General features: G+C 38.3%; 1 protein-coding gene across 3 annotated transcripts in view; it reads left to right on the top strand.

The window, feature by feature from the left end:
* The first annotated feature begins 242 nt into the window (after positions 1–242).
* Positions 243–20,779, top strand: part of LOC127576236 (exocyst complex component 3-like) — a 37,476-nt gene continuing 16,939 nt past the window's right edge. The window contains exons 1-5 of one of the 3 annotated variants that reach the window (XM_052026688.1): positions 243–603; positions 5,120–5,544; positions 8,215–8,869; positions 11,908–12,025; positions 13,380–13,508. In XM_052026688.1, coding sequence (XP_051882648.1) covers positions 5,145–5,544; positions 8,215–8,869; positions 11,908–12,025; positions 13,380–13,508 — 1,302 coding nt within the window. In that variant the 5' untranslated portion in view covers positions 243–603; positions 5,120–5,144. Of the gene's footprint in view, positions 604–5,087; positions 5,545–8,214; positions 8,870–11,907; positions 12,026–13,379; positions 13,509–20,779 lie in introns of all 3 variants that reach the window. The other 2 variants (XM_052026697.1, XM_052026678.1) reach the window with 2 other exon arrangements.

Genomic DNA, 20,779 nt, shown 5'->3' with positions numbered 1-20,779 from the left:
ATGAAATATAATAACCCGATCTTACCTGGGTGGTTCGGCAAACTCTTCCAGACTTAAACACTATTGTTGTATCAATCAGCATCATCACTTAAAACTTTTGCACTCACAATTAAACCAAGTCCCTGTCTACTTCATGCGTATACATACCCGTGCACCCACATCGAGTTCCAGGCGGGATTCGAGGGCATTCTTCGTAACGTCGGTGGTGGGCGGGGTTATTTTTTATCTCAGGATGGTCTCGTTACGGCAGGTAAAAGTGAAAGTAAAAAATTTACTACTTCCTCGCCTAATAAAGTCCTTTGGAAATTGCGCGTGGAAAACAAAAGATCTGTGTAATCGCAAGTCTAACTCATGGACTCGGACAGACACCGGGACTCCCGGATCGGACGCTGGTTGACAACTGGGATCCAAAGCAAAATCTGATTAATAGCTGGGCTCCGGGAACGGACTGTGATTGACACCTGCGCTGTGGAATTGGCCCTGGCCACTTGGGCCTTTGAGGTGGTTTCTCATTCCCAAGAACCAGTGTAGGCCAAGATCATTGCCACTTCGTGGCTTGAAGTTTTCCAAATTCACCTGCCGTGGTCGATTCAGGCTAACATAGTAAGTAGGTGACAATTTCATGACTGTCCAAACCAAAAGGTTTCCCCAGAAGTAGTTTTGTATTTTTTTTTCTCTTTCTTTGATATCTTTGTTGAAAGTTTAAAAAAAATGTGCAGCATTACAACTTCGACGTGTATTTACTTGATTGGGTCTCGTGTATCCTCGGGCCCAGATATTAATCTGAGTGTGTTTCTTTATTTGCTTTTAAAACTGTTCTATTTACTGTTTTTTTTAAAAGAAAGGTTAGATTTGTATTCTCTGCCACCAACGTTGTCCTTTTCTCATATCTGGGCCTGTTGTAATCTAATCGATAGAGCTTTGCGTCATCAAGTTCTATTATCATTGAATCACGGGGCTTCAGAGATGATCGGCAAACGAGTATGACCTTGGAATTTTCTCATGCGGCTGTTGATAATGGAAAACGGTTCAGGGTACTATCGCCAACGCCTGTTTGTGTTTCTAATCCTGAACAACACTTGTCTGCAGCTTCCATATTTCATGGATCAAACTGTTTATACATATTTTACATACCATTCACTCTTCATTTTCTCTTGGACCAATACAGCAATTCCCAAATATCTTTTGCTTTTTTTAAAAGAAAGGTTAGATTTGTTTTGTATTTTCTGCCACCAGCGTTGTCCTTACTATGCCTCCTGTTCTGCTTATCACTTGTATTTACAGATGATTTTTTTTCTCTCTCTCCTTTTGTCTTGTTCTCTCTCGTTATTTCTTTTTCATTTGCCTCTAATTCACCCACTTTTCTCTTCCTTTGTTTGTTGTGCTTCTCTCTTTTCATTAATTGGTCAGGAAGACAAGGTCCAAGATATCACAATAACATTGCTGTTTGATTAATGCCCATCAATTACCTATCTTAATCATATATTATGAGCCTTCAAACTAAGCAGGGTTGCCGTGTATATAGAACATTACAGCACTGTACAGGCCCTTCAGCCCACAATGTTGTGCGGACATTTTATCCTGCTCTATCTAACCCTTCCCTCCCACGTAGCCCCCTATTTCTCTATCATTCATGTGTCTATCTAAGAGTCTCTTAAATGTCCCTAATGTGTCTGCCCCCACAACTTCTGCAGGCGCTGTGTTCCATGCACCCACCACTCTCTGTAAAAGAAAAACTTACCCCTGACATCCCCTTTATATCTTCCTCCAATCACCTTAAAATTATGTCCCCTCATGTTAGCCATTGTCGCCCTGGGAAAAAGGTCTCTGACTGTCCACTTGATCTGTGCCTCTTATCATCTTGTACACCTCTATCAAGTCACCTTTCATCCTCCTCTCCAAAGAGAAAAGCCATAGCTCACTCAGCCTACCCTCATAAGACATGTTCTCCAATCCAGGCAACATCCTGGTAAATCTCCTCTGCACCCTCTCTAAAGCTTCCACATCCTTCCTATAATGAGGCAACCAGAATTGAACACAATACTCCAAGTGTGGTCTAACCAGAATTCTATAACATCACCTCGCAGCTCTTGAACTCAATACCCCAACTAATGAAGGCCAACGCTCCATACGCCTTCTTAACAGCCCTATCAACTTACACGGCAACCTTGAGGGATCTACGGACGTGGACCCCAAGATCCCTCTGCTCCTCCACACCGCAAAGAGTCCTGCCATTAACCTTGCATTCTGCCTTCAAATTCGATCTCCCGAAGTGTATCACTTCGCACTTATCCGGGTTGAACTCCATCTGCCACTTCTCAGCCCAGGTCTGCATTCTATCAATATCCTGTTGTTGTCTACAGCAACCTTCTACACTATCCACAACACCAACAACCTTTGTATCATCAGCAAACTTACTAACCCACCCTTCCACATCCTCATCCAAGTCACTTATAAAAATCACAAAGAGCAGGGATCCCAGAACAGATCCCTGCAGAACACTACTGGTCACCAACCAACAGGCAGAATACGTTCCATCTACCACCACCTTCTGTCTTCCACGGGCAAGCCAATTCTGGATCCACACAGCCAAGTTTCCCTGGATCGCATGCCTCCTGACTTTCTGAATAAGGCTTCCACGAGGAATTTTATCAAACGTCTTACTAAAATCCATGTACACAATATCCACTACTCTACCTTCATCAATGTGCTTTGTCACATCCTCAAAGAATTCAATCAGGCTTGTGAGGCACAACCTGCCCCTCACAAAGCCATGCTGACTGTCCCTAATCAGCCTATACTTCTCCAAATGCCCATATGCACATCTATAAACAAGTAAGAAACTAGTAAATTTTTAAAATAATAAGTTTCTGCAAGTCTCCAAAAAGAGAGTAACTAAATTAAATTTTGTCCCTTTGGGGAAGTGAGGAAATGTCAGGGACTTTGAACAAACATGAAACTGAAAGCATCACAATAATAGTAAAAATTCAAAGGCCAAAGAAAGGGAGGAACCAAAAACTGTTACTAGGGATTGAAGGCTGGTAAGTCCAAGGATCATTAGAGGCGGTGGTTCATTGGTTGTGATTTTCATTGGATTGAAAGCAGAAATTATAAGCCAATGAGCCTGATATCTTTGGGTAAATGCTAGAAACATTGTTAAGTCGTGGCAGGAGAATTTGAAAATCATAAGACAATCAAACAGTCATTGTTGTTCATGTTTGACAATTATTTTGAAGATTTCTTTATGATATAACTGACTGGATGGATAAGGATACAGGTGATCCCCGTGTTACAGGGGATTGAGTTGGCAGAAAACAGGCCGTTTCACGATTTTCCATAATGTAAAGCCATGTCATCTGTGCATGTGCCCAGAAATTGCGAGTTGAGAAAAAATTAATTTTGTGTTGATTTATTCTTTTCTCACATAAATTCTGTGAGAGTGAAGTTCATTCCGTATCTCAAACTTCTGGGTTGTGATTTCTGAATTCTTCAAAGGAGGAATTCCCATTACCCAAATGGCTGTAAAGCGAGGTTCAATTATATAGTGTATGTGGATTTCCAAAAGGCATTCAATAATGTGTAATAGCCATCTATTTAGTAGAAAACGATGGCATGTCATGGTAATATATTGACATAGAGGATAAGCTACCTCATGAAAAACAGAGGGTCTGAATAAATGAATCTTCTATAGATTAGCAAGTGGGATGCCACAGGAATCAGTGCTGGGGTTAATAAGATATTCCATTTCCCCAACAAAGTCACACTATGTTCTTATGAATTTCCTTTCCAAATGCTAATTGACACTGTACCTTGAAATTCTTTCCAATAGTTTTACCCCCACAAATTTTATGTTGACTAGCCTTTTCACTCTCCTTTTGTAAACAACTGTACCACACCAGAAAGCTTTCAGTTTCCAGCACCAAAGAGGAATGAACACTGATGATCATAGCCTCTAATTTCTTGCTTTGATTCTCCCAAAGCCTGGTAATTTGTCTACTCTTAAAGATGCTAGATTTCTTAATTAGTCTCTGTGTATCTTTTCCGTTATTTCACGTTCTTCCTCCTTAATGTCTGCATCATGCACCTCCTTTGTAAAGACCAAGACAAATCATTCATTTAGAACCATTCCTGTGTCTTCACCTCCATACTCTGGTTAGCTTTTAAGGTTCTAATAGGCTGCCAATTTCCCTTTGTGTAAAAATTAATGAATTTAGGGTTTTGCTGGATTTTAACTGCCAGTATTTTTTTCATTAATCTGTCATGCTTTTCTAATTTCATTGTTAATCTCTCCCCACACTTTATATACTGCTCTACCTTCTGCAATGTTGAACTCTTGGTTCTTGTTACAGCCTTTCTATAAACTCTCCATTTTTTTTTTTGCCTTATCCTGTTCCTCAATGTCCATGGGGCTCTACAGGATTCCCCCATTTCCATAATGGGGAACAATATCCTGGAGCCCTACTAACTTTTTCTTGAACACTGTTCTCTGATGTAAATTTACCTACAAGTAGTGGTGTGCAGTTTGCTTTTTCTGAATCCTATCTTAGTCCAGTAAATGTGGCCTTCAGTAAGGAGTTAGGATTCTAAATTAGGCTATCTTTAATATTATATGACCTCCTCTTGCACTCCTGTTCTTATTGGTACTACTACTTTGTTTGAACCTGTAAATTTAGTTGGTTTTGCCTGTGTACCGAAGTTGGTTTGGAGTCTTTTTTAGCTCTACCCATTTAAAATATTTGCACTTGATTTGGAGAAATAAATTGAGTGTTAACCACGCAATATTAATTTAAAATAAGGTAACTATAGATGAATGTACAGTTTGCTTGCTGGCTTGTAGCTCTTGCCAAAGTAATGGTATTGATTGAGCTTGCTTTACAACTGAACCAGAATGACAGATAGGATTTTCAAATCCATTTCAAAATAATCACCTTCCATTTTTTAAAAAAACTTTTTTTCTTTTGAATTGAAGCTTTTCTTCAAGCATAAAGTAACAGCATTTAATACTTTTGACTGAATGACTTAAATATTACTTTAAATAAACTATTAAATACATTTTCATAACATTTTCATTTTATTTTCCTAAATAGAGAAAAGGCACTGAATTTTTGCTCCTATTTAGAAATACTTCAGAAAAGCAAGACAGAATGTCAAATACGGAAATAGTGTTAAGTGATAATTTACCCAGCACCAAGGATTCACCGGATCGAGGCCAGGCTGCTTCTAATACCTCAAATATTGAAGATGGAACAAATAAAGTGAGACAGAGCTCCTTCAAAACCAGTAAAAAAGCATCAGAAGAAACCAGCAATGCAGAAGTTAAGGTGTCTGATGAAAATCCAAAAGAACAGTCTGGATTGTTGCGAAACATTTACCGATTAAGTAAAAGAAAATTAAGTTTCTCACCTCCAAAAAGTTCAGACAAGGATAAAACAAAGGCTGTGTTGAACGAAAACACAGCAAATAACTCAGAAATGGGGATCAGAGAAGAAGAAGCACGCGTGGAAGACGATAAGATGGTTGAGAACACAAAGTCCCCGTTGTCAGGTAAAAAACGTAGACATTAATTAGGGGTCAAAAACACTGAAGTGTCATATGTTCCTTGCAAAGAAACAGAGCTGCACTACAGGTGTCTAATCTCTCAAATTAGGCATTCTTATTGTCATTCATTTCATCGATAAACTGAACTCTTGTGTTAGCCATAATATTTGAAGTGATTGAAAGAAATTTTGCTCTGGAGCCATTGGGATCAGGTGCTCTCCCCACACCATCCTCCCTGACCCCTTTAGCAGACACCAACCAATTTCCAACTCCATGGATCAATCCTGTGGCTTTTCTTTACAGTACCTCAAACTGCAGGTTGGTTCCAAAAATAAGCACTTTAAGGAAAAGTGACAGATATTTTGGGAATAAATTCCTCTCGCTGGTATTCATATACTTTGACTGCCTATTTCAATTTTCTATTGGCTTCAATGTAGGAATTATTTGCAAATAATGTTAGTAGCCCAGTGTTGCACATAAATTATTATTATGTACAAAATTATTCCATCAATAAGTGCAGGTGGTCAAGTGTAGGAATATCATGAAACTTGTTCCCCTTCCCAAGGCCCATGGACTCGTCATTTGGTTTTACACCCCAGCTACAATTTTGCTTGCAGTTGACGAATTAGTGAGAGGTGAAAGATTTAAAAGGGACTTGAGGGGCAACTTTTCGTGCAAAGGGTGGTACATATATGGAATGAGCTGCCAGAGAATGTGGTTGAGGCAGGTACAATAAAGACATCTAAAAGACATTTGGATAAGTACATAGATAGGAGGGATTTAGAATGATATGGACCAAATGCGGGCAAATAGGACTAGCTTGGTGGGCACCATGGTCAGCGTGGATGAGTTAGACTGAACGGCCTGTTTCCATGCTGTATTATTTTATGACTCTAATTCACTAAGGATTGTACCTGAATCTTGTTAATGTGTGGGATTAATCTCTCATGACACATTTACACACCATGACTTTGGAGAATTTCCTAAATTCATCCATAAAGGATGGACTTATCCTGGCTTTGAAACGATTCAGTTGTATGTTCATTTCAACCCATTTGCATTTGGAGGTTTCTATTTATGAAAGAGTTTATAATTCAGTATAATTATTGGCCCAAATTATGTAGCAGTATTGACAACAAAACTATTGGTGCTCACCATCATTACTCTGCGAAACTGATATTGCTTTTTACCATGGAAGTTTCAAAGTAGATTCAGCATATGTCTACATACTGCACTGCAGACCTCTCCAACTGAGCAAGAATTGGAAGGAAGAGAAGAATTCAGGAAAACTACAGTCATTAGGGCAGTTGTACTGAACAAATTGTTGGAGCTCTAGGCTGGCTGTCTCTGGGTCCTGATTGGTCCTAAAAGAAATGGCTTGTGCAATAGTTGATCCATTGGGATTTTCCTTAAATCTGGGAGGTTGTTTGGAAGGTTCCATCAGGTTGGAAAATAGAAAATGTATCTCCTTTATGTAGAAAGGGGAGAGAGACAAAAACTTCAAAACTGCAGGCCATTTGACACAAGGAAAATTTTACAAGCTATCATTAAAGTTATTATAGCAAGGCCCTTCTTTAAAAAAAAATCAAGTTAATCTGGCAGAGTCAACCCAGTGAACAATTTATTGGAGTTTTGTGCTACGGATGAAGAGAAAACATACTTGGGTTTCCGTAAGTCATTTTATAAATTGCCACATCAAAGATTATTGCAGAGTATTCAAGCACAAAGTGTAAGAAGCAAAATATTGGTGTGGATAGAAGATTGACTGGCTAACAAGAAACAAGGGAATTGGCATAAATGGGTCTTTTTTTGGTTGACAAGTATGGTCTGCTAGAGAGATCAGTGTTGTAGTTTCAATGTTTTATTATTTATATAAATGACTTGGCTTTGAGATGCATAGGGATCTGGATGTCAAGGTATATGATTTGCAAAAAACCTAGTAAGCCTGTACATCAAGTAATTAGGAAAGCTCACAGAATGGCATTATTTATTTCTGGGAAATTGAATAGAGAAGTAAGGAGGTAGGCACTGTGCAAAATATTAGTCTCGTTATTTAAGGAAGGATGTTAATGCAGTTCAGAGAACTAATACCTGGTTGTCTTTTGAAGAAAAGATAGAAAGTTATGCTTGCAGCCACAGAAGTTTATAAGAATGAGAGGGGACTGGATTGAAACAACAAGATCCTGAGGATTGTTGATGGGCCGGATGTGGAGAGGCTGTTTCTTCTTGTGGGGGAATCTCAGCCATGATCTTACTAAAAGGCAGATTGGGCTTGAGGGACAAATGGCCTATTCTTCCTTCTAATTCATATGTTTATATGAATCATAAGAAGTCACTTGAACTGACAAGAATTTAAGCTTGTCACAGACTATCCCCAGCAGACAGTACCCTGAAAGTCTTTATAAAGTCTGGAAGCTTCTCCAGTTGGGCCAAGCTATAATTATTGCAGAGCAATCCATCTGTCACTAAAATAATAATTTTATGTATTGTAGTCCTTTCACATGAATATTTGAAAACGTAAGAGACTAGAAATTCTTTTGCTTTTAAACTTGTATCATTTTATGTCAAAATATTCTGAAATCCAATGGAATGATAAAAATAGTTATTTTAATAATGTATAGAGTATAATGCTTTCAAACCACTTACTGTAACTCATTCTATTTAATTATTTTGCAGTAATGGAAATACACCAGTTAATAATAAGAAATTTGTTAGTGGAGGCAAATGAAAATATAAATAAAATGGAAAAAGAGTTGCTGAATGAGAGAAAGCCTGCAAAAGATGAAGAGTACCACCAACAATATATGGTAAAAGTTCGAGATCTCAACCTGCTCTGTGATGCACTTGCTGAACAAATGATGTCCATAATTGCCAATTCCCTCACTGTTGTCAAAGAAAATAGTAACTATTTGTGTTTGGCAGTGAAAGTTATTGAATTAGAAGAAGCAGCAGACAAAGAGTGGCAAGAACAAATGAATCATTCTGATGTTGAGAGTTTCAGAAGACCCCGAAAGTGGCAAGAATTGTGGAGAGAAACAGTAACCAAAAGTGTAAAAGACAGGATAGCTAATGTGCCCTTATTTACAAAGGAGCAGAAGGCTCACTGGATGGCACAGCACTTATCAGACCTTCAACAAATTATTGTTGAGGACCTGAAAACTGTCAAGAGCTTTATACAAAAATGTTATCCAGAAAGTTACAATATTTTTAACGTGTATTTGAAATGCTATCACCAAACTGTAGCTTCTCACTTGGAATGCATCCAACAGAAACAGCTTGAATCAAGTGATCTTTATTCGCTACTCAACTGGATTATTCACACCTACAAAAGGTACATTACTTTCTCATTCAGTTTGCTTGATGTTGTTGAGAGATTGTTATGAGGAACTTCCAATCAATAGGGAAGGGACATCGCTCACTCCTGACCTTGAAAAAGAGCCCATTGATCGGGAAGGAAAATCCACACCAAGATCTGACGATCACAGTCATATGTTACTTTTAAAACACAATAGAAGTTGCCAAATAAATATTGCCACATACATATGATTAAATTGTAAACTGAAATATCATAAATAAAACACTTAAAGTGTGAAGGTTTTTATTATGACAACCCATGTATTTTTAAATATTCATGCAAGGAAATTGCAATGCACATACATTGTTAGTTTATTGGACTTGATAATTAGTAAAGCAGTAGTTATGGCTCAGTGTGCCATTAAAATCTCACCCTAAAATCTCACTTTGATTAATAGTTTGTAATAAGCTTAAATTCCTATCATTCCAATGACTTTCATGTGATGGCTGCAAACAGTGCAACCCACACAGACTCATTGGATCACTCAGAGGATCTTAAGGAATTATATGTTAAGCTACACATATGCCAAATCCCAAAGATACCACCTATTGCCCTGAGTATTGTGGGGGAATAAAGGTAGATTAATAGTTATTATTACTGCACATTCCAAGCCCTAGTAATCTGTGCGACATTGCTTTCTCCTTTCCTAATGTTTCTAATTCAAAAGAATCCATATCTTCCTTCAAACTAGACACATTGAATGACTGTCATATACCATCAGAAAGGAAAATGCACAATTTTAAGTTAACTTTTTAAATACTATGTAGAATGCTATATAAAGTTTTGAAGATAAGGTTAATGCAGAAGGTGAAATAAAAATGCATTTTCTTAAATCCATCATAATTTTAAATGTTTCTAAGGGAATTACAATCTTCAAAATATACTTGACGTTAAAACATTTGCAGAAGTAGTAATTATGGCTTAGTATACCATTAAAAATAAAAACACTAATATCTCATAGCAAGTGACATTTTCAGGAGCTTTACAGTGAGAGTAGTTCAAACATCAATGAATATTTGTCATTCCACTGATTGCTAGGGATTGTGCTGGTAGAAGGCTGCCCATCGGTACACCTTGTGAAAGAGCAGGGAATTGGAGCAACTTCTGGATTTCAGTATTTAATAATGCAGTTGCTAACTCCAGAAATCCCACAGTGTAATGACAGTGAAAGAAAAGAAGAAAGAAGAGGCTTGCATTTTATAAAGCACCTTTCAGGGCCACAGGTCATTTATCATTATGTTTCACGACAAACAAACTATTTTGAGGTATTATTGTTGTGGGGAACCCAACAACCAACTTGCACACACAAGCTCCAACAAATAATAACTTAACATTTTCTGAGCAATATGTATTGGTCGAGATGAAAAACACTGATGCTGGAGGAACTCAGCAGGCCAGGCAGCATCCATAGAGAAAAGCAGGTGGTCAATGTTTCAGGTCAAGACCCTTCTTCAGGACTGAAGATAGGAAAAGGGGAAGCCCAATATATAGGAGGGAAAAGCAGAGCAGTGATAGGTGGACAAAAGAGGGGAGGCTGGGTGGGCAGGTGGTGATGGGTAGATGCAGGTAGGAGATAGTGGTAGGCAGGTGCAGGGTAGGAGGGGAGAGCAGATACACCAGAGGATGGGTCAAAGGTAAGGACAAAAAAAGGGGTAGAAAAAAGAGAGGCTAGGAAAGGGAAGAAGAAGAGGTTGGGTTGGGGTGGGTGTGTGTGGGGGGGGGGCTGGTGTTGTGGGGATTACTTAAAGTGGGAGAATTCAATGTTCATGTCGTTAGGCTGCAAGGTTCCAAGACTGAAAATGAGGTGCTCTTCCTCCAGTTGGCGCTTGGAATTCTCCTGGCAGTGGAGGAGGCTGAGGACTGACATATCTGTGATAGTATGGGAGGGGGAGAGCTATCTAGTCTCACCAATGTAGAGGAGGCCACACTTGAAGCACCGAATGCAGTGGATGATATTAAGGGAGGTGCAGGTGAATCTCTGTCTCACCTGAAAGGACTGTTCTGGTCCCTGGATGGAGGTGGTGTCGGGGCAGTGGAAAATTCCTGGGGGGAGCAGGATGGGTGGGAGGGAGGAGTGAACTGGGCAGTCGCGGAGAGAGCAGTCCCTGCGAAAGGCAGAATGGTGTGGGGAGGGGAAATTGTGCTTGGTGGTGGTGTCCCATTGGAGGTGGTGGAGAATGATGTGTTGGATACGTTTGGCAGGTAGGATGAAATGTGGGGGAAAGGGGGACCCTATCCCTGTTGGTACGATGATGCTGCAGGAACTCAGCAGGCCAGGTAGCATCCATGGTTGAGGACACTGCATAATTCCTGAGATGTCCTTAATATTGTGGTGGGATAATTTACCACTACTAGAGTGAGCATATGGGGCATTAGTTTAATGGCTCATCCAATAGATAGTATCTTTGACAGTGCTGTACTGAAGTACCAGCCTTGAACTTTTGTGCTCAAAGCTACAGAGGGCAACATAATCCAATAATATTCTGGCTTCAAGTACAGAGCTCTGTTGACAACACTGTGTCAGCCAATGAGTTGGAAGTGTGTTGAGGCATTTGACTATGCTCTCAGCAAATGATCAATCACACAGCAAAGTGAAATAATTCAAAGCAATGGAATTCCTGAAATAATTCACACCATGTTTTCCCCAATAAAACTGACTAATTTTACCAAGAAAATGAGGTCAGTGAAGGATGGTTACCTATGTATTTTATCCTTAATATAATCTTAGTCACTTACAATATTGTTGTCAGTAATCTTGCTGGAATAGCTGGAATCATCCTCCTTTTGGCTGGAAATACAGCCTGCTGTGGTTCAGATTATTTATTATAATTATAACAAAACTGAAACTGTTAGTTTACAAAATCAAAATACTACAGATGCTGGAAACCTAAAATAAAAACTCAGAATTGTGGAAATATTCAGGTCAGATAATGAGAAGAAACTGAACAGATTCTGTAATTATACCAGGTTAATTGTGAAAATTAAGTGCCTAAAGTATCTCACTTTGTTTGCAGTGATAATATTATGAACCATCCTGATCTTTCACCAAAAGTGAACATAGAGGGACTCGGTCCATTGTTAGATGAACAGATTATAAAGAATATCATGGCCAAATACGTTGAAGCTTTGAAGGTATGAATAAAATGATAAATAACTTCTTTCAACTATCTTATTGGACAACAGACTATAATTTAAAAAAAGTCAAAATGTATAGAAAGAAAACTTCAGTACATTTTCAGAGGAGATCCTCTCATGTTTGGTGTAACAATTTCTGTTTCTTGGTCACAATCTTTTTCACAGCAAGATTATTTGTTCTCAGACCTGATTCTTCACTGACAAGTCGTAACACAATTTCCTTTCAGATAGCTGTTCTGGAACTGGAGGAGAGTTTGCTGAATCAATCAATAAATGGGACAAGAATAGTTTGGTCTTACTGTGATTGGATTTGGGCAATACCAAGAATAAATCCTTTAAAGCACAAAGGGATGAGGAATCTTGTGCTGTTTTGAAGAGGCATATCTGCCAACCAATGCAGTCCCACTCTGACTCCATTAGGCTCTCTGAAGAGTTTGCCTCATGGCGGGGTTATGAAATTAGCATGGCACATGATTAGATTCTCTAGCACCTTAATGGAGAAAATAACATATGTTACAATAGTGAGTAAAAATAAACTCAACATGTTCCAAAGTTCTTTCAACCAATTGAGTATGTTAATAAGTTGTATTTTTTGGCACCAGAATATCAGTCAAGTGACCAAAATGAATATAATAAAGAGGAATGAATGCTTTTAATATTTTAACAGATATTGGGTGTTTTAAGTGTTCTGAACATATCATACGGCATCACAGTAACAGAAAAAAACTTTTTCTGCCACTGGAGAAAAGAGGAGAAAGAGATGTGACCATAAAGTCAGAGCTAGGCTGTTCTGGAGAGAAGTTAAGAGAAATTAACAAACAAGTCAGGAGGTACTGGCTTAATTCATAATTTCAAATCAAAGATCAACAGATTTTTGTTATCCAAAACAAATAGCGACAAGTGTGACAGATGGAGTTCTAGTATAGATGAATTATAACGTTATCAGAATTTGCAGAGCAGAGGCTACCAGCAATTCACATTTGCCAACCGCTTTACCCTTTGTTCTTGGATTTATTTTAATCTAATGTATGTCCTTTACATTGCAGACTTTTAAGTTTTCTTTCTCAGGGTAAAAACTTCCTCTTCTGTAAATTTTAATTAGCTTCTGTTACTTACTCTGATCCTGGGATATTCCAGTGATGAGCATACGATATGCAAATGTGAAGATAGCAGGAGATATGAATAAGGGCTCTGACAATGCACTAATACATCATCCACCTCAGCAATCTAGTTCAAAAAGATCATCAAATAAATGGAAAATATCATCTGGTGTTGCTGACTATCCACTCAAAGTTTAGCATAAAATAAATCCAAGGTTTTTAAGATGGCTTCTGTCCTTTTTGAATTGCAGTTTACAGTTCCACTGTGGATGAGGAACATACTGAAGGAAGATAAAGCAAAATGGTCTGAACCTGAAGCACATGAACCAGAAATAATGATGGGTTGTTATCATTCTCATGTTGCCTCTGATATAAGCGAGGTAAATGTCTCAATATTCTGACTATTTCTGTACACTGGAACACAAATAGGTCCATCTGGCCTGTTCAGCTATTCACTGACCTGTTTACCTGTTTCCATCTTTATCTATCTTAATTCTTTGCAAGCAAAAAAAAATAGGTCTCCAATTTAAAACCAAACATTAAGTGAACTTGTAATTATTACTATTCGTGAGAGGGAGATGCAGGGTTAGACTGAAATTGTTTTCCTCAAAGCAAAAATAAATTGAGAGAAGATTTGAACGAAGTACACCAAATGCTGACTATTTTAAATATGGCGAACGGAGAAAGTGTTCTTATTGTAATGGAAGGTTCAAGGATCAGGGGACATAAATTCAATATGGTGCAGGAAAGATACATGTGAGGAAAAGCTGTTCTGTGCACATTGTGTTAGTAATATGAAATTCTTTGCCTATAAGGGGGAAACAGTCAAACAAGGCTTTCAAAAGAGAATTACAGTATATAAACACTCAAGTAATAATAATTTGCAGGCTGCACGAAGGGCTGAGAGAATGACACTGACAGATTTTTGTCTAAGGAGTTAGCATGGAATTAATAGGCCAGATGTCTCCTGCACTGTAATAGATCCATGATTCTTTGTTTGACACTTGCATAAGTGTTTCCTAACTTTACACCTCAATGCCCTGGCACTAAATTCTGAGGTTATCTCTCCTTATCTTTTAGCCCCTGCCAAAGGAGAAAGTTCCTCCCTATTCAACCATCCTAAAAGCCCAATAAAATCACTCTAACCTTCTACATTCTAAAGAGTATGTGGCAGCTTAAGTGATCCTGCCTCATGATCTAACCCCTGTTAATATTCTGTTGAATCTGAGTTATATTGATCTCCAGGATATCTTTTCTGAGATGTTGAACCCAAAACTACACAAGAGTTCTCCCAGATGTGGTCTGTCAATTCTTTTAATAGTTGTAGCAAAGCTTGCTCTTTAATATGATCTAGCTGTCAATTATAAAAGCTAACATTCCATTTGCTTTATGTTTTGCCCTTAATTTTATATTTCAATAATTTGTGTAAATGGAGCCTTAATCTTTCTAGACCTTTACAGTTCCTAACTTTTCAATATTTAAATAATACTTAGATCTATGCTTTTTCTTTTGTTATGGGTGATCTCGTATTGACTTATTAATCACATCTACCTGCCATTTACTTATGAACTGATCAATTTGTCTTTACAATTTATGTTCCCACCCTCAGCACTTACACACCATCAATCTTTGTAGCACTGGCAAACCTGAATATCCTCTTACCCACGTCATTAAGTTAGTGAATGGCTGAAGCCCCAAAATAACTTTGTGGGACATCATTAGTCACTTCATTCCAATGAGTTTAATAACTTTCCTCATTCCTCATGCTTTAATTTTATCTCATAGTGTGTTACATGTAACCTAGTCAGATACTTTTACTGAAATGTCTTCACAGGGTATGGATCTTGCTGGTAACTCCAGCATTTATTGCCCATCTTGATTTGCCGCTGAACTGAGGAGTCAGTTAAGAGTCAGTCAAATTGGGGGTCCATGTAGAACATATTCTTAGATATTTCCTTGACAACTTTAGTTATTTCCTCAAAATATTTAAATATGTATGTTAGATAATTCCTATATTTAAAAAAAATCTATACTGACTCTCTTCAATCAGCTTTCTTAAGTTCCCACAACAGATTAACCTAGAGTTATATAATTCCCTGGTTTTCCTCTCTTGCTGTTCTTAAGTAATAGAATTATGCTTTTAATTTTCTGATCTAAAGGTCAATTTCTGAAGCAGAAATGCTCTGAAGATTATGGCTAAAGTATCTACAGTTCCTTCATCACCATTTAAATGAAAACTATCAGGAACTTTTCAGCCTTTCATGTTATTATTTTCCAACATCATTGTCTTGCTTATGTTAATAAACTCAAACCCTAGATTATTTTTTTAAATTTCCATAGAAGACTGTTAATTTATTCCTCTCCACCACTCTGAACTCTAACACCTGTAATTATTCAAAAAGACTTGGTTTCATTTTTCAGATTTCAATGTTAAAATATTTTAAACCAACAACAGAATGAGGCAGTTCAGAATTTTCTTCTGGATTATCATTCAAGGTGTGACTAATTCCTTCAAAACATTTCCCTCACCTTCTTCCTTAAATAATTATCATTCCTGTATAAATGAGGGTAGGAACAACTGGAGGGTATCCCGGCGGTGAATAGCATATTGACAGTCCATTTTCCCTGTTGTTACTGAAGGTTAGAAATTAGTCTGCAACATTTCAGTTTCTGTGGAACTTCAATAAGGACTTCTACTGTTGATTCATTGTGAAGAGGATGCATAGGCAAGACGATGCAGGACATCAGATGGGGGACAACGTGGGGACGGCCTGTTCTCTTCCACACTTTCACAAAATTCTTGCATAGTATAGAAGTTTCATCAGCCTTCAAAAGCCAAAGGAATATTGAGAAATTTTGTAAATCTCGGTCTCCCCAAGCTATGCTAACATTGCACAGTATCTTAACCGCAAATACTAATCACGGTCACTCTATCTGCAAGTATCCCTTACACAATTCTCTGCCAATTCTGTCTTGTATGTCCGTTGACCTACTTTTCATTTACCTTAACATCTAAGACCACAGTGTTGCATGGAGAAGCAAAGGGACCACATCCCAATCCACAGTCCAGAGCCGTGGTTTCTTCCTGTTAACCAATGGAAAAACTGGAGCCTTGACTATCACCCTTAACTCCATATTTTTACATGATCTCTGATTAGAGTTTAAAATGATAGAGATGGCATCCATGGCAACTTGGCAAATTGGATCTGAACTTTGCTTAGTAATAGGTGGCAAAGGGTGATGCTTCAGGTTGTTTTTGTTGTTGGAAGCCTGTGACCAGTAGTGCACTGCAGAGACCCTTGCTGTTTGTTATATTCATTAATGATCTGGATGTGAATGTAGGAGGTACTATTGGTAAGATGACACAAAAACTGGTGGTATTGTGATAGTGAGAAGGGTAGTCTTCAGCTACAGAACAATATTGATGATTTGGTAAGATAGAGCAATAACAAGTGGAATTTATTCCTGAAAAATGTGAGATAATGCATTTTGGGAGAACTAATAAGGCTAAAATATACACAGTAAATGCAGGACCCCAGGAAGTTCTGAGGAACACAAACCTGCTGTACATTTCCAAAGGTCTCTGAAGGTAGCAGCACAGATAGATAAGGTGGTTAAGAAGACGTACAGAATACTTCTGTATGACTTAACCACTTGTCTTCATTAGCTGGGGCAAAGAAAATAAGAAAACTATATAAGTTAGATCATAGCTGGAGTACTGTGTGCATTTCTGGTCATCACATTATAGGAAGGATGTGATTGCATTGGAGAGGGTTATACTTTGGATAGAGGCACATCAACTGTGAGGAAAGAAAGACTAGATAGGCTTTGAGCAGAGAAGGCTCTGGCAAGGCCAGACTGAGATGCACAAAATTCTGAGGGGCATATTGAAGGTAGATAGTGAGAAACTTTTTTTTTTCTTTAGCAGAGCTGTCTATAACTAGAGAGCAAATGTTTAAGGAGTAGGAGATTTATAGGGGATTTGGGGAAAGAATTTATTTCACCTGGAATATGGTTGAAATCTGGAATACACTCCTGAAGGAGTGTGGAGGCCGATATTTTCATGACATGGGATGACTTGGGACGTGATGACTTTTGAGGGCCATAGGCTGAGAGCTGGAAGATGGGATTAGTGTAGATAGGTAGTAGATGGCTGGCATGGACATGGTGGGCTGAAGGCCCTGTTTCTTGGTCACATGTAACTATGACTCTGTGAACAGGAACATGAAAAGGTGGGGAGTGCCAAAAGAGGTGCAGTGGCACTGCCATATTCATCATATTCATGGATTGCCCACCAATGGAAATGGCTTAAATTTAAATGCAAGTATAACCAAAATATTGCGGAAGCTTGAATTCTGAGCTAAGTGTAATGAATGCTGAATGCAGTCAGCAGGTCAAGTAGCAACTGTGGAGAGGGTACCAATTAACGTTTCTGTCTGAAGACCTTTCATTAGAACTAATTGCTGGACTGCCCATGTTTTCCTCCTCCTCTGCTTTACTGCTGTCATGAACCAGCAACAAAAGAAACACACTGAGCATGTTTCAGTGTTAAAAACTATTTTATTAATCACTACTATTGATAATACGTAAAATAAAAGTAAAAATGTTAGTATGTTAGAATTCAAGAATGTTAAACCTCGAACGTTAACCCCAAAACTAAACTCTTCGTGTGTGTGTGTGACAAAGTCCAAAACTCCCAGTTCCTGAATGGTTCTTAAAGTTCAGTTCCGCAAGCCATAAGGTGAAATATGAGCAAGGGCTTCTTCAACAACCACCGTTGTCTGAAGATAAGATGTAGATGTAGAAAAACATAGAGAGAGTACATACGAAATCCAAATGTTCCACGATGGAACCCAAACGACTCTTCAGTGTTTACTCGGTAGTGACTTCCTCACCCCGAAAAGCATCCGAACCGTGGTCGTCCACATACAAATACCTGTTTCCTTCTACAGGTCAGCAACAAAGTGAACTCCACCGGATTACTTCCAGCTTCCATACATGGATTTCAGTGGCAAACACAGTTATTGTTTCTCATCCATCAATAGAGAAAACAAGCAGGCTGGTGTCTCTCTCCCTTCTCTCTCTCTCTTCTTCTTCTTCTGACTTCTTCAACAACGTCATTACGTCCTTTATCTTCTATTGACGTAAGCACGCCCCACACACACATACACACACACTCTCTATCTTAAAGGGACTTTCACTGAGTCCGTAACACCTCCCACCTAAAAAAAAAAATTTTCCCAAGAAAATTTTAACCACGCATAGTTAGTAATTTTAATAATTATCATGCTACACAACTACAGACTATCAGATTAGTACAGATACATGTTTCCCATTTAACATCGAGAAAGACAATCAGCAATCACATTATCTTTGCCTTTAATGTGAGTTATCATGAGATCAAACTCTTGCAAAATTAAACTCCAGTTTAACAGCCTTCTGTTTTTGTTTTTGACTCGGCTCAGAAACACCAATGGGTTATGATCTGTATACACAGTCAATGGTTTCTGAGCGGTGCAAACATATACACTGAAATGTTGCAAGGCTAAAACAAGCGACAGTAATTCTCTCTCTATGGTGGAATAGTTCTTTTGATGCTCATTAAATTTCTTTGAAAAGTAAGCTACAGGATGGTCAATATCATCAAGGTCACCCTTCTGCAACAACACAGCTCCTGCAGCTTCATCACTGGCATCTACTGCTAATGAAAATGGCTTTTCAAAGTCAGGTGTTTTGAGCACAGGATGGTAGCATAAAATGGCTTTCAGCTTCTCAAATGCTTCTTGACAAGAATCTGTCCAAACAAACTTTACTCCCTTCTTCTGAAGATTAGTTAGGGGAAGAGCAATATCAGCAAAGTTTTTACAAAATTTTCGATAATATCCAACCATTCCCAAAAATCTTCTAACAGTCCTCGTACCTGTGGGAATAGGGAACTCAGATATTGCTTGAACTTTTGCCTGAACAGGAGCTTGCTTGCCTTGACCTACAACATAACCAAGATACGTCACAGTGGCATGGCCAAATTCACTTTTAGCCAAGTTAACTGTAAGGTTAGCCTTGGAAAGTCTTTCAAACAACCTTTCTAACGCAGAGATGTGATCTTCCCAAGTATCATTCCCAGTCACTAAGTCGTCAATGTAGGCATCTGTATGTTTTAACCCATGAATCACTGAATTAATCATTCTTTGAAATGTTGCCGGAGCATTTTTCATTCCAAATGGCAAAACATTGTATTCATACAATCCAGAAGGGGTTACAAAGGCTGAAATCTCCCTTCCTCTATCTGTTAATGGAACACACCAGTACCCTTTTAACAGGTCAATCTTTGTAAGAAATTTTGCCTTTCCCACTCTGTCTATGCAATCATCCACCCTAGGAATAGGGTAAGCATCTGACTTTGTTACAGCATTCACTTTCCTGTAATCTGTGCAAAATCTAACAGTTCCATCAGGTTTAGGTACAATAACACAGGGCGAACTCCAATTTGAAGTAGAATGTCTAATAATATCATTTTCCAACATGTATTTTATTTCCTGATCAACAAGTTTACTTTTTTCCACATTCATTCGATATGGGTGTTGTTTGATTGGTTTTGCATCCCCAACATCAACATCATGGGTAATTATCGATGTTCTGTTTGGAACATCTGGGAACAGATTTTTAAATTTTAAAATTAATTCTCTCATCTGTTGTTTTTGTGAAACTTGTAAATGGTCCAACTTCGTTTCAAGGTTCTCCATGATATTTTGGTTTTTTAGTTTCGATGGAACAATATTTGGTCTAAATTGGCCTTCCTCAACATCAACATCAGGCATTCTAGAAACAACCTTTTCACCATCCACCAAGGCCACAACTGAATCCCTCTCATAATAAGGTTTTAGCATGTTTACATGACAGAGTTGTGTTTTCTTGCGTCTATCTGGTGTTTTGATTATATATATTAAATCAGTCACTCGAGATTCAATAACATAGGGTCCAGAAAAATGAGCTTGCAAGGGATTATTTTGGCTAAGGAAAAATACCAACACCTTTTGCCCCACTGCGAATGTCCTAGGCCGAGCACGTCTATCAAAAGATGTCTTCATTCTTATCTGGCTTGTTTTCAGATTCTCTCTCGCTAGCTGGCAGACTCTCTCCAACCGAGTTTTAAATTTTTGGACATAGTCCAACAGACTTAAGTGAACTTCCTCATTAACCCATTGCTCTCTCAACAACTCCAAAGGTCCTCTCACCCTATGTCCAAACACGAGCTCAAACGGACTAAATCCGATTGACTCCTGGATCGATTCTCTAACGGCAAACAAAAGTAAATGGATACCTTCGTCCCAATCCTTGGTGTTTTCAAAGCAATAAGTCTTCAGCATATTTTTGAGAGTAGAATGAAATCTCTCCAGAGCTCCTTGAGATTCTGGGTGATATGCAGATGATACAATCTGCTTTGCTCCCAGCTCATAGACTATTTGTTGAAAAATTTTTGACATAAAATTACTACCTTGATCAGATTGGATTTCTTTTGGCAAACCAAACAAGGTAAAAAATTTTACAAGAGCCTTTGACACCGTCTTGGCCTTAATATTTCTAAGGGGTATTGCCTCTGGAAATCTAGAAGTGGCACACATGATGGTTAACAAATACTGATTTCCAGTCT

Source organism: Pristis pectinata, chromosome 1 (genome assembly GCF_009764475.1).
Source record: "Pristis pectinata isolate sPriPec2 chromosome 1, sPriPec2.1.pri, whole genome shotgun sequence".
Taxonomy (NCBI): domain Eukaryota; kingdom Metazoa; phylum Chordata; class Chondrichthyes; order Rhinopristiformes; family Pristidae; genus Pristis; species Pristis pectinata.
Note: the sequence above shows the minus strand (reverse complement) of the source record. Positions and strands in the feature narration are given on the sequence as shown.